Below are 12,815 nucleotides of genomic sequence, written 5' to 3' on the forward strand. Positions count from 1 at the left end.
GATCAGGCATCTAGCAAAATATTCATCATTAAAAGTTTAAGATACATTGCTTCCCAATCTGGAAGTACCTTATATTTGTTGTAGATCCTGGCCTTGATGATTAGAAATTGCCAAGCCTGGTCAGTTTTTAAAGACATGTGGCACATAATTCAATCACGACGAGTAGAATATATCTGGCGAAACTTATGTTCTTGTTAGGCGTAATAATACCTATCAAAACATTAGCTATACTTGACGGACAGTACAAAAATCATCATTACAATACAAAAGTTTCATACTGTTAAGATTGTAAAGCACAATGTTGAACAACATTGCATAGAGTGTTATTTCTCAAAACAATTACCAGGCAGCTCAAATAATTCAAATGTTGACTAGAGCTCACATATTTTTTTTTTTTGGCTATAGCTCAAGATGTGTTTGCATACTACATGTGTTTGTAGTGACTGTGTCATATTTCTGAAACTTAAGTGTATAAAGCTATATATCTGATGCAAAAATTATTGTTAAAATTTTAAAAAAGTATACTTCCAAAATTATTGTGTGAAATAAATATTGTAATTTATTGCCTTAAACGCGAATGGCTAATATAGCAAAACAGTATTGTGTTCCTGTTTACTTACAAGATTCATTTGTATTTAATAACAGTGATATTCTATGTTACATTACTTTTTCAGGAGTCAACCATATAATAATGGAACCAGCATAATTTTGCTGTTAATAAATATTTAAATATTTCGTAAGATATAGAACATACCCTTAAAGCCACTTTAATTTTAAAAAATGAATAAAATATAAGATAAAATAAATAAATAAAACAAGAAATATCATAATGACATATATGCCCCCCCCCTTTCTAGCTGAAATTGAATGAAATCTATCATTAGTAAGTTAAACAAAATGGAGAATAGCTTGAATAAATTATATACTATCATGTAAATGTAACTATGAGCATCTACTTTGAACATTCAAGGTTATTGTAACCTTGTCCTCTGATCTAGTGACCTCAAAATCAACAGGGGCCCTCTACTAGTTATGAACAATTAAAATGTGAAACACAAAAACTTGATAACGGGTAGTTTTGAAGATAATAAGTAGAAACCATTCTGACATTTAACGTCCTTGTGACCTTTGACCTAAAGACCTCAAAATCGACAGGGGTCATCTACTAATTATAACCAATCAATAAGTGGAATATAAAAGGTTTAGTGATAAATAGTTCTCAAATAATGGTTAATAGTTTTCAAAATAATGAACGCAAACCATTCTGACATTTAAGGACCCTGTTACCTTTAAGCTGGTGACCCCAAAATCAATAAGGGTCATTTACCACATATGACTTATCAACACATGAAATAGGAAAACTTTGTGAAAAATACTTTTCAAGATATTGTGCGGATACTATTTTGACATTCAAGTCACTGTGACCTTGACCTTTGACCTAGTGACTCCAAAATCAAAAAGGGTCATTTTCTAGTTATGACAAATCAATATGTGAAATATAAAGATTTTCTAATAAATAGTTTTCAAGATAATGAGCGGAAACGATTCCGAAATTTAAAACACCTGCAACTTTGACCGTTAAGCTAGTTACCCCAAAATCGATATATGTTATCTAATAGTTATGACCAATCAGTATATGAAATATAAAGCCTTTTTGATAAATAGCTTTTAAGATAATCAGCAGAAACAATGTGGTCTAACGACGGATAAACAAACATACTTAAGGTCCCTGTGACCTTGACCATTGACCTAAAAGACCCAAAAATTGATAGGGTCATCTACTACTTATGACCAATCAATATGTGAAATATAATGACTTAGTGATAGATAGTTTTAAAGATAATGAGCTTAAACCATTCCGACATTTAAGGCCCCTGTGACCTTGACCTTTGAACTAGTGACCACAAAATCATAGGTGTCATCTACTACATATGACTAATTAATTTGGAAATATTAAGACTTTGTGAGAAATAGTTATCAAGATAATGAGCGGAAACCATTCTGACATTTAGGGTCCCTGTGACCTTGACCTTTGACAAAGTGACCCTGAAATCAATAGGTTTCATCTACTATAGTTATGACCAATAGTATGTAAAATATGAAGACTCTGTGATTAATAGTTTTTAAGATAATAACTGAGGTCTACCAATGGACTGGCCGACCAACATTAACATAACATAACATTTTTTTTTTTTCAACATAAGGCCAACATTTTTTTATTAAATGTTTTACGGGATATTTTTTTTAAAAATTGGGTCGGGGGGGATAAATAAAAATAAAAATAAAATTCAATTTTTTTATCAGTCGACCACAAAATAAAAATAAAATGACAAAAGAGGTGAAAATTTTTTATTTTCAAACTTTTTTTTTAACACTCCAAAAACAGATTTTTTATCCATAAAATCAATGATTTTGTTAGTTGTGAAGTATTTTTGACATTATTTTTAACAAAATAATTGAAAAAAATGTTTTAAGTCACTTTTGCTTTTGTTTTATGTAAATATTTAATGCTGATCTAAAATTTGTATTCGTTTGTCTTTTCGCATTTAGGCCAAACATGCCACACAACTCCAAATTCATTGTTTAGTCCCTTCATTTCAAGAGTATCCAAACAAGGTTGTATTGCCACTCTCAAGGTTTACAATACTGACACAAGCTTGCAACCTGATTATAGTGATAGAACAACCAACCTATTATAAGCTTACTGATAGTTTCCTCATGGGAATTCAAATTAAGTTTCCCCCCCCCCGACAGGATTCTTATCAACAACATCACATAGGGAGAGTGATTTGAGGTCAGAAACCTTAACCATTCACAGAGGTACAAACATAATATTGTACAATGTCAGTTTCACAAGGTAAATTGAATCAACAACTTCAAATTATCTTTAAGAGAGTAAGTTCTGTATGTGCAAAAAATTTGCAATTTCTGAAAATTATTCATATTTCAAATGATTAGTAAAATGAAAGCCATTGACAGTAAATAGAAAATCAAATGGCATACATTGTTCCAAAATCAGGGTTTTCTGCAGAGAATTTATTACAGGCAATTTTTTACAGAAATGTCAAAGAGCCTAGAGGACTTTTGCTCATAATCTTACATTGAAAAAAGGCCAATTGTCTCAATATTGATCTAGTAAAAAACTTCTTAAAATACACATAACTACTGCCTTTAGTCTACTGGTCATGATATAAATTAAACTTAATCAATGTTATAGATGACTGTGTTCAATTATCAACAAGACATTACAACAACAAAAATCTGTCCACCAAAGAACTTTCAGGAATTTATTATTTTGGTATTATAAATTAATCAATTGTTTTAAAAGATTCATAATAAAGATTTTTTATTTTTTATTATCAATTTACTAACTCTACAATGTAAGACAAGTAGAACTCGTATGAGTTGAATTTCGATTTCTCAATTTTCTCGATATGTCAAGTAAAATGCAAGTCCAGATTTTCCCCTTATAATTTTTTTTATAAAAACCTACATGAGTCTAAATTTTAATGTGTTGAAGTTTTCTCATGGTCCGTGGTAAATCGGGTAATATTTCATTCTGACACCTTAGTCGATCAACGGCTTTGATCCCGTGCCCATTTAATTTTTTACAACTGTTCTGAAAGTGAAGATGATTCAAATCAACTTATTATGCAATGGAATGGATGTTACTTCCCAGTCGTGCTATCTAACAGCTTTGCAGGCTATCATGTGTGATAAAATGCTCCAATATTTATTACTCAAATTGCCATAGTTGTATTGAAAACAAGTTTCCATGACCCGGTGTCGCGTGATATTCACACGGGTTTATTTATTACAAGCTTGTTAAGTTATCGCCCTTCCCTTTTGTTACGCCTTTTGTAACATTCTTGTAAACATCAAAGGGCCTAACTTGTCATTTGTTTTAAGCCTTACCAAGATTCTACAGTTAAGTATCGTAAACAATTGAAGTGAAAAACGTGTACCATACCGAGTAACTTTTAATTTTGACAGAAGTGGGTAAGAGAGGTCGGCGGGCAAAATGAAAATAAAAGTTCTTAGATTAACTTTTATTTTTATTTGATTTTCTCTAAAAATACGGTCGGCGGTCCCGTAAAACATTTTATAAAAAAATGTTGGCCTAAAATTGTATACATGCAATTTATAGCCATACATATATTGTGTGGACATTAGCAAATCAATATACCCGCTGTTCTTCGAAGTGGGGCATAATAAAAATAACTAGGGCCGGGAACGAATAAGAACTTACATTTATGTTCGAATATTCGTTTTTCCATATTCGAATATATTCAAATTTTTATTTTTACAAAATTTAAGAAGGCACCACCTATGATGCTATCATTTGTATCTGAACTGCTAGACACTTCAGACTTCAAAACATTCACACCATGACTCACATGTTGATTTGTTGCACAGATAACTTTATTTGTTGGTGTTGTCCCAAGCAATAATTCCAGAATAGAACGCGCTAACTTAAAGAAGAAAACTTCCCAAACGGAAAACATTTAATGGTGAATATTATGCTAGATGCCTGATCAGGAAACAGTGTTTCCAAAACGGGAAGCCGCTACTTCTTAGTGAAATCGTAAAACTTCACTCAAATTCACTTTCAGATAATTTTAGTTTTAGGCATTTTAAAAGAAAATGACTCGGTAGGATTTTAGATGTATCTTTTCTGCACTTAAATGTGATGTTCATATTGAAGTGGGTTGAAAACTATTATGCAGCGGCCATTTTTCCTGAACTACGTAAAAATAGGCCAAAAAACTTCCCGATCGGGAAGGATTTTGACGTTTACTGCCTGATCGGGAAGCCTTGAAGGGGAATCCCCTTGTTTCCCGATCAGGAAGTATGCCCGACTGACAACTCCTAAAATCTTTGCAAATAAGGACTTCTTTACTGTTATGGTGTTTAAATGTTTAAATATGCCATCCTATACAGTGATTCTTTGCATTCATTTAATCACTGCAAAATTTAAGTCATGCATTTCCCCCCAATTTTTAATAAAACATTGCTGTAATTCCCAATTCCATGGGTATGGGTCATGTTCCCAAAATCCTTCAGAATATGCATGTTGCTTATCACCTGAAGAAAATAGTGCTGAATATTAAATGATTTGTGATAAAGATAGCAAAATTTATAAAAGTTGTATTTTGACTTCCTTACATAATATTTCACATAGATCTATAAGTGTACCAATTGCTTAAACACACACAAGAAGCAAAACTTCTATATCTCTTTTTATCTTTTTAGAAACTGACAGGACGCAAAAGTTAAAGCTTTTGACAGGCGTAATCACTATGAGGTTCTCTCTGAACTTTGTAGAATAGTATTATCAATCAGGAATTATGGAACTGATTCAAACTGATCAACTAGTCCAATAAATCAGGACGTTGTAGGCTTGTTATAGTTGATTGATGATCCTAAATAAAAGGATTACATCTTGATTTCTCTGGCAGTGGCGGTTTAATTATTACGTTAAAAGTTATTTATTTTTAATAATTTTTTTTGCTTTTGAACATGATTACATCAAAACACCTGACTAACATGTATTATCATTCCACTAGTTGTCTAGAAAATCGTGCGGAACATGCTATGGGTTGAAGAGCAATTAAGATATGACAATGCTTTGCCAAGAAGTAAAAATATCTCAAAGCAACCTCATTCATAGGGAATCCGGGACAGCTCGACCCTAAAACGTACTCTGCCCCCTGAGTCAGCTCGGCCCTATTCCAACTCGGCCCACTCTTAACAAGAGCTGTCCATAAGACAGCGCGCTCGACTTTTTTAGTGCTTGCCTATAATACAAAACATTGACAGTTAAGGGCCATAATTCAAATAAAATCTTTGACAGAATTACCTTCTCCTGGACATGTTTGGGAATCATGATTGTAAACAAGTATTCCAACTTTCAAATTAATATCTCAAACAGTTCAGTCAAAAAGTGGACTGGTACTAAAAACTTAACCAAGATTCTAAGTCGATAAAAGGCCTTAATTTTTAAAACAAATCCTTGACAGAGTTACCTTCTCTTGCGTACAGATGGGGGTAATGATGTGAAATAGCATTAAAAGTTTCAAAGCAATATCTCAAAGGGTTAAGGCAATAAGTGGATTTTACCCATATTCAATGTATTTTCTAAGTCAAAAAGGGGCATAATTCTGTCAAAAACCTTGACAGAGTTATGTCCTCTTGTCTGTTGATGAAGGTCGTGATGGTAAACAAGTATGGTCAGTTTCAAAGCAATACCTCCAATGGTTTTGAAATAAAGTGAGGTGGTACAAAAAACTTAACCAAGATTGTAAGTCGATAAAAGGCCTTAATTTTTAAAACAAATCCTTGACAGAGTTACCTTCTCTTGCGTACAGATGGGGGTAATGATGTGAAATAGCATTAAAAGTTTCAAAGCAATATCTCAAAGGGTTAAGGCAATAAGTGGATTTTACCCATATTCAATGTATTTTCTAAGTCAAAAAGGGCATAATTCTGTCAAAAACCTTGACAGAGTTATGTCCTCTTGTCTGTTGATGAAGGTCGTGATGGTAAACAAGTATGGTCAGTTTCAAAGCAATACCTCCAATGGTTTTGAAATAAAGTGAGGTGGTACAAAAAACTTAACCAAGCTCAATACACTTTCTAAGTCAAAAAAGGGCCATAATTCTGTCAAAAACCTTGACAGAGTTATGTACTCTTGTCTGTAGATGGAGGTTATGATGGTGAACAAGTATGGTAAGTTTCAAAGCCATACTTGTAATACTTCTGAAATAAAGTGGGGTGGTACGAAAAACTTAACCAAGGTGTGACGCCAACGCTAACGCCGACGCCGGGGCGAGTAGGATAGCTCCCCTTTTCATAGAAAAGTCGAGCTAAAAATGGGTAAAAGACATTAAAGGAGTCCTATTGTCAAGGGCTATTATTATCAATCCAGTGGCGGATTCAGGCCCGGGCTTCAGGGCTGCAGCCCCCCCAGGTCGGCCCAAAGATACGTTTACCAGCTGGGCTGGAATATATTTTTGTCAGTTTCAAACTTTATTGGCTGTAGTGTACTCCCTTATCAAAACGTTAATTGCTTTCTCACAGTTGTTAATCTCCTGCCTGGGGGCTTGGCAGAGATCTTTATCTATCAACATGCTTGAATGACTTCAATGTTTCAACTGCATAATTGATTGGTTTATTACTTTTCTAAGGTCTAATAGATAGTGGCAAATATAGATGTGTTACATTGTACACCATAGTTCACTATCTTTGTCTTTCCATTTCCTTTAGAAATTGAAAATTATTATATGTAAATTAAAAAGATGGCGAGTTTTATAAAGATAATATTGAAGGAATCGCGCTTTAATAACTAGTTTTATTAAGATGAAATAATTGGTCATTAGCTTTGAATAACTGTTTATGGCACTTATATTTTTAAATGAAATTTAAATTTTACTGACCTGTTTAGTATCTAAAATGGATTCATTGATGGAAAAAATTCTTATTGAATACTAGTGTTTGAAACTTGTTTGAAATTATTTTATTGTGTACATAAGGAAGGCAGTATTTTAATATCTCTTTACTTTGGAAAATCGTCTATTATTTAGATAAGTAAATTGATCAAGTGTTTGAACTTATTTTTTTAAAACAGTTGTGCATACATTGGTAAGTGTGCTGTTATTTTGTAAATGCTCACTACTCAAAAATAAAACACGAGGGGAATTCTTTTTGAAAGACTCTACAAACACTAACCTATACAAAATACAGTGTTTTGTAAAACCATCCAAAATTAAAGGTACCATAAACTATAGAACTAGAAAGTCAAGGAAATAACACCATTTTCAAACTATATAAAGTCAAGGAAATAACACCATTTTCAAACTATATAAAGTCAAGGAAATAACACCATTTTCAAACTATATTTTTTTATCAGTTTATGGGAGGGGACACCCCTCCCAGGCCCACCCCAGTTACATATATTTTTTATTAATTTCATATCATCTAAATATTTACAAAGAAAAACATTAGTTTGCTCATATATAACAGAAAAAAGTACATTGCCACTCATAAAGATGAGCTATAAAACACATCTTTTTTCACAAGAACAAGATGCTAGCCCCAATCTTCAATTTCCACCTGTTGTATTATGTTTGTCAAATTCTTCCACCCATATGTCAGCCCCCCCATGAAACCATGTTCTGTATCCGCCCCTGCAATCAATGTGTATGTTAAGGATACCGATTAATTAGGTGATAATTATGATTGACTCATTCATTCAAATTTGATTAGTGACCACTTGCAATTAATTAGAAGCTCATGATATTAAGTAAACACGTTTTTGTTTCATATTTTTTTGAAAATTACTTTACAAACAAATGCATCTAAGGAAACACATTTTTATTATATCAATATTAATTTTATCGAATCTACAAGACAAATAAATTACATTTTTTTTCTAAATATACTTTATTTCGGCAGAAGTACAATGTATAATTATCAGGCTGGTGAAATTGCCAGATCGGACTTAAAATGAAAAAATGTAATTTCTCAAAAACAGTCAAAGATATTGCTTTTAAACTTGTGATATATCTTATAGTGATGGAAATCGGATGAAATTTGTCCCAATCGATCATCGATTCAGTCGGATGGGACATAATCGATAACTTTCGAATAAAGTCGCGTTAGAAAATAAATAGGGAAGTAACATTTCTTACCAAGGCACTTGATTATATTTAGTAACATGAACTTCATTTAGCACTTTTCAACACAGTTTTAACCTTATAAAGTCATAATTTTACGAAATAGATTTTATTTTTCAAGGGATGTCAAATAATACCATTCACATCACATTATATAACTATTGTTTACATAACTTATTGATCCTGTTCAACTCCAAATTGTCTCTGAGTGATTTTTTGCGATAGGCGAGGTGTTCTTAAAAGAAAATTACCGTCAGAATTAATTCCCTTTGATACTTCGAACATTTTCGACGACGTCGCAGAACAAATTTTTGTGAATCGATTATTGTCGTTTTACATAACAGTAACTGATTATCGACGACTTGCGACAATCGGAACATCACTAATATCTTAGGCATTATAATTAGATAGACTTAAACAAACGTTACATTTTTTATTATGAGTAATACGGATTTCACATCACTTTTTTTCATTTTTTATATGGTCCAATTTTTTAAAGTCCATAAACACATCTTTTGCATTTGCCTTTTTCCTCAAATCTGGATTATTTTGCATCCTGGGTATCTCTTCTAATGCGCCAGCACCTTAAATTTCTGTATTGTATGCTGTATTTTTAATTGCATTACAATTGTTGACCACACTCACCCACAGGGGTTACATGTTTTTGCTAAAAAAATTTTACACAGATTAGAACTGCCATAATTTACATGGTGGCACATTCAAATGAATATATCTGATCATATAAAACTCAAAATTCAATTGGAATTCATTTTAAAAAGTCATGTTCTTGGACTTTGAAAATTTTAGCTGCTTAAAATCCAACAAAGGCAAAATATTCTTGTGTAATAACTGAAATTCATTTAATTTTAGTTCTTATACATCACAAATTAGGTAGGAAATAATATGCTTTAAAAAGGTAAACATAACTTTGATACTTTCCAAGAAATGTGCAATTTTCATTTTAAGCCCGATCTGGCAATTTCACCAGCCTGATTATATAATAATAAGATATTTCTTATTATTCATTTACCTTAACAACATGCAAGGCAAAGTAAATACGTTATATATATTTTGTAAAGTGAGCGGAGTTGACCCGTGCCGAGTTGGTATAGGGCCGAGTTGACTCTTTTCCATTTATAGGACTACTGATCAACTAGAGTCAGTGTACCCGGTTCCGCACAGGACCCGGTCCCGCACACTTTCCCATTTTTCATTTTTTCTTTAAAAATCAAATGATTTTATTCAGTTTTCATTTGTGTTTTACTGAACTGGCATGTTTTCAACAGGATATGACATAATCTGGGATCTTGCACCCCAGCCTTTCCCTAAAGAGTGCAGATGAAAATGTAAATACATGTACATGGCTGTGTAGGTCACACATAAAAACATCTTTTTCAGCAATTAAACCATGCTAATTTCTATTTCAATGTTAAGATATTTATAAAATATATATTTGAAAATAAATGTATGTTTTTGTTTTGGCAAATTTGCTGATAGTTATGAAATATATGCACATGATTTAACTTCTCCTAATAACCAAACGTCAAGTCATTTCACCTTGATTCTTTTGTTTAAAATGATACCAAACTCTTAATCGAACAAGTCATAACTAAACAGATGAAAAAACCTTCAAAAATAATGTTTTATGTCTGTGTTTACTATCTACAAGTGGTAAAAGGTATATTTCAATTGCTGTTACATGTTTCCTGTCAGTGATTTTTCTCACTTAATTGGAAAGAGGCCTTAGCCTCTTGATTTTGGGAAAAATTATTGCTAAAATTGCTGATTTGGGAAGTAAAAAAGCTGGTTTAAGTTCAGTTTTTTTGGAAAACTGCATGATTTTAAAGAAAATTTCAATTAGGAAGAGGCCTTTTTTCGGAGTCTGTTATATAAGTAGGAAAATCACTGCCTGTGTGCTACTATGCTTGGAAATAAATGTTTGTATACTGTAGTAAGAATGTGCTTTAAATTTATTTGAACTCCTGAAAATTTGCAAAACAATATAACTTATCTGGACTTAGAGATGTTAAATAATTTATAAAACATGTTTAAGATGTACAATAACCTTTCATTATAAAAATGGCCTTGTGTGCGGATCCGAGTCCACTATTTATCATATTTGGCCCATACCTGTTGCTTAAAATCAAGTGCGCCTAGAAGTATGACCTACTTAAGATAGAAACGTTTTGGTCATCAGTTTTTATAGGCAAAGGATGTAATTTTCAAAATAATATCAATTATAAGAAGAATTTTTAACTATAAGATAATTTTCTTATTTTTCCTTAAAAAAGTGTACGACTCCGGGTACACTGACTCTAGTCCTACAAATTAGACTTGTCAAAGAGACTTACATAGAGACTTACATAGAGATAATTTTGGACGTCGATGTCTTTTTCCACGGTTTGTCAGTATGAAAAAGTGTGTAAAATGGGTCAAACCGTTCACGCCGAATTAATTATGCTACTAATCAACAAAAACAATAAAAAATAAAAAAAATTGCCTCGCGAAAACATATTATATTCTGCAATAAGTCTCTAGCAAATTAAACATGTAACAATATGAACCTCAAATCAGTATCCTCAAGAATGAACTTAATGTTTTCATCCGAAACCTGTGTGATTTGGACTGTCGGTTGGTTGGCGTAAGGCATTTTGATTTAATAAAGCGAATATTTTGCGAAATCGCAACAAAAAACAACTTCCGGTTTGATCAAGGGACAAACTGTTATCTATTATTTTTCTATTACATTTTCTTTAGAAAAATAAATTACTGATTATGCTTTCAAAAGAAAAAGAATAATATTCTACATGTTTTCTTATATTAATATCCATATAACATTCTTGCCTTTAAAAGATATTTATTTAAGGAAGTGGCTAGCCGTACGGGCCCCCAAAAGTTCTAGCCGTACGTGAGTCACGTACGACTAGCCAGGACACACTGTATTGGCTAGCCGTACGGCACATTTCAAAAATATATGGAAGGCGAATGTGCATATGTTAATTATGACTTTAAGCGAGGATTTTAGTCAAGAATGTTTACTTTTTAGAGATTAATCGACGTGTTAGCTACAGTAAAGAATGTACGTACTTTGTCATCTCAAGACGTCGAGAAAAAATAGCGTTTTGTTGCAATTAAATAACATCAATTGAAATAGTTAACAAAATTTTGATAATAATCCTTTTTTGTTTCATTAAATTTAATTTTTAAATTGATAGAAAAAAACAAAACAAAAAAAAACAAAACAAAAAAAAAACACACCGAAAATAATTGTTGTCGGTCTCTGATAATTGCGTCAAATACCGACGGTATAGAAGTTTGTCCATCGTCCATCATTAAGGAAAGTTTGCATTATTAAATTATTTTTCCTTTTCACCGTTTTATTTCATTCCCCTCCGATCATTATTTATTCGATCCATGTGCTTAATTAACAGATTTAACAATTCATCTTTCATACAAATCATAAGCATGAAAATTAAGGACGTTATAACATGCAACTATAAGACACTTAATTTTATTAAGATAGATTATACAACGCTTACTCGAATTCATTTTTTTTTTTTTTGCAAATTTGCGGAGCATCTTTATTAAAGTGAACACACTAGGACAAATGCGGAGATTTGATTAAAATCGTCGTTTAAAGACACAAAAATAACATATGCATTTTCGACTTCCATATAATTTTGAAAAGTGCCGTACGGCTAGCCAATACAGTGTGTCTAGGCTAGTCGTATGTGACTCCAAACTCCTCACAGTGATTACCTCCCTTGGCAGAATTGTAATCACTGCCTTCAAAGACGTCACATGATGATGAAAGTCAACGTAACGTCGAAATTCAAATGTAAAAATCGACCGTTACATAGAAAATCTAACGTCATTTTTCTCTTTCTGTTTTATTTTTAACTTTTAGTGCCTACGATCGATATAGTTTATCAAAAAATTACCAAAAGTATACAAAATAACGAAAAATAAATTCAAAAGCTAAAAAATATAAAATATCAAAATATTGTCTCGGTAGGAAATATTCTCATATTTTTTAAAATTATTTCTAAATATTCATATTATTTATTTATTTATCCATAAACATTGTTTAATCAATGAGAGAAAACTTAACTGATAGATAAAAGCAGTAAATAATACAAT

General features: G+C 31.9%; 1 protein-coding gene across 1 annotated transcript in view; it reads right to left on the reverse strand.

Annotated features, from left to right (window-relative positions):
- Positions 1-11,398, reverse strand: part of LOC132741888 (DNA-directed RNA polymerase II subunit RPB3-like) — a 33,230-nt gene extending 21,832 nt beyond the window's left edge. The window contains exon 1 of the mRNA XM_060730153.1: positions 11,240-11,398. Coding sequence (XP_060586136.1) covers positions 11,240-11,325 — 86 coding nt within the window. The 5' untranslated portion in view covers positions 11,326-11,398. The remainder of the gene's footprint in view (positions 1-11,239) is intronic.
- Positions 11,399-12,815: the final 1,417 nt, after the last annotated feature.

Source organism: Ruditapes philippinarum, unplaced genomic scaffold, assembly GCF_026571515.1.
Source record: "Ruditapes philippinarum isolate M1 unplaced genomic scaffold, ASM2657151v2 ctg1339_1_1_1_1, whole genome shotgun sequence".
Taxonomy (NCBI): Eukaryota; Metazoa; Mollusca; class Bivalvia; order Venerida; family Veneridae; genus Ruditapes; species Ruditapes philippinarum.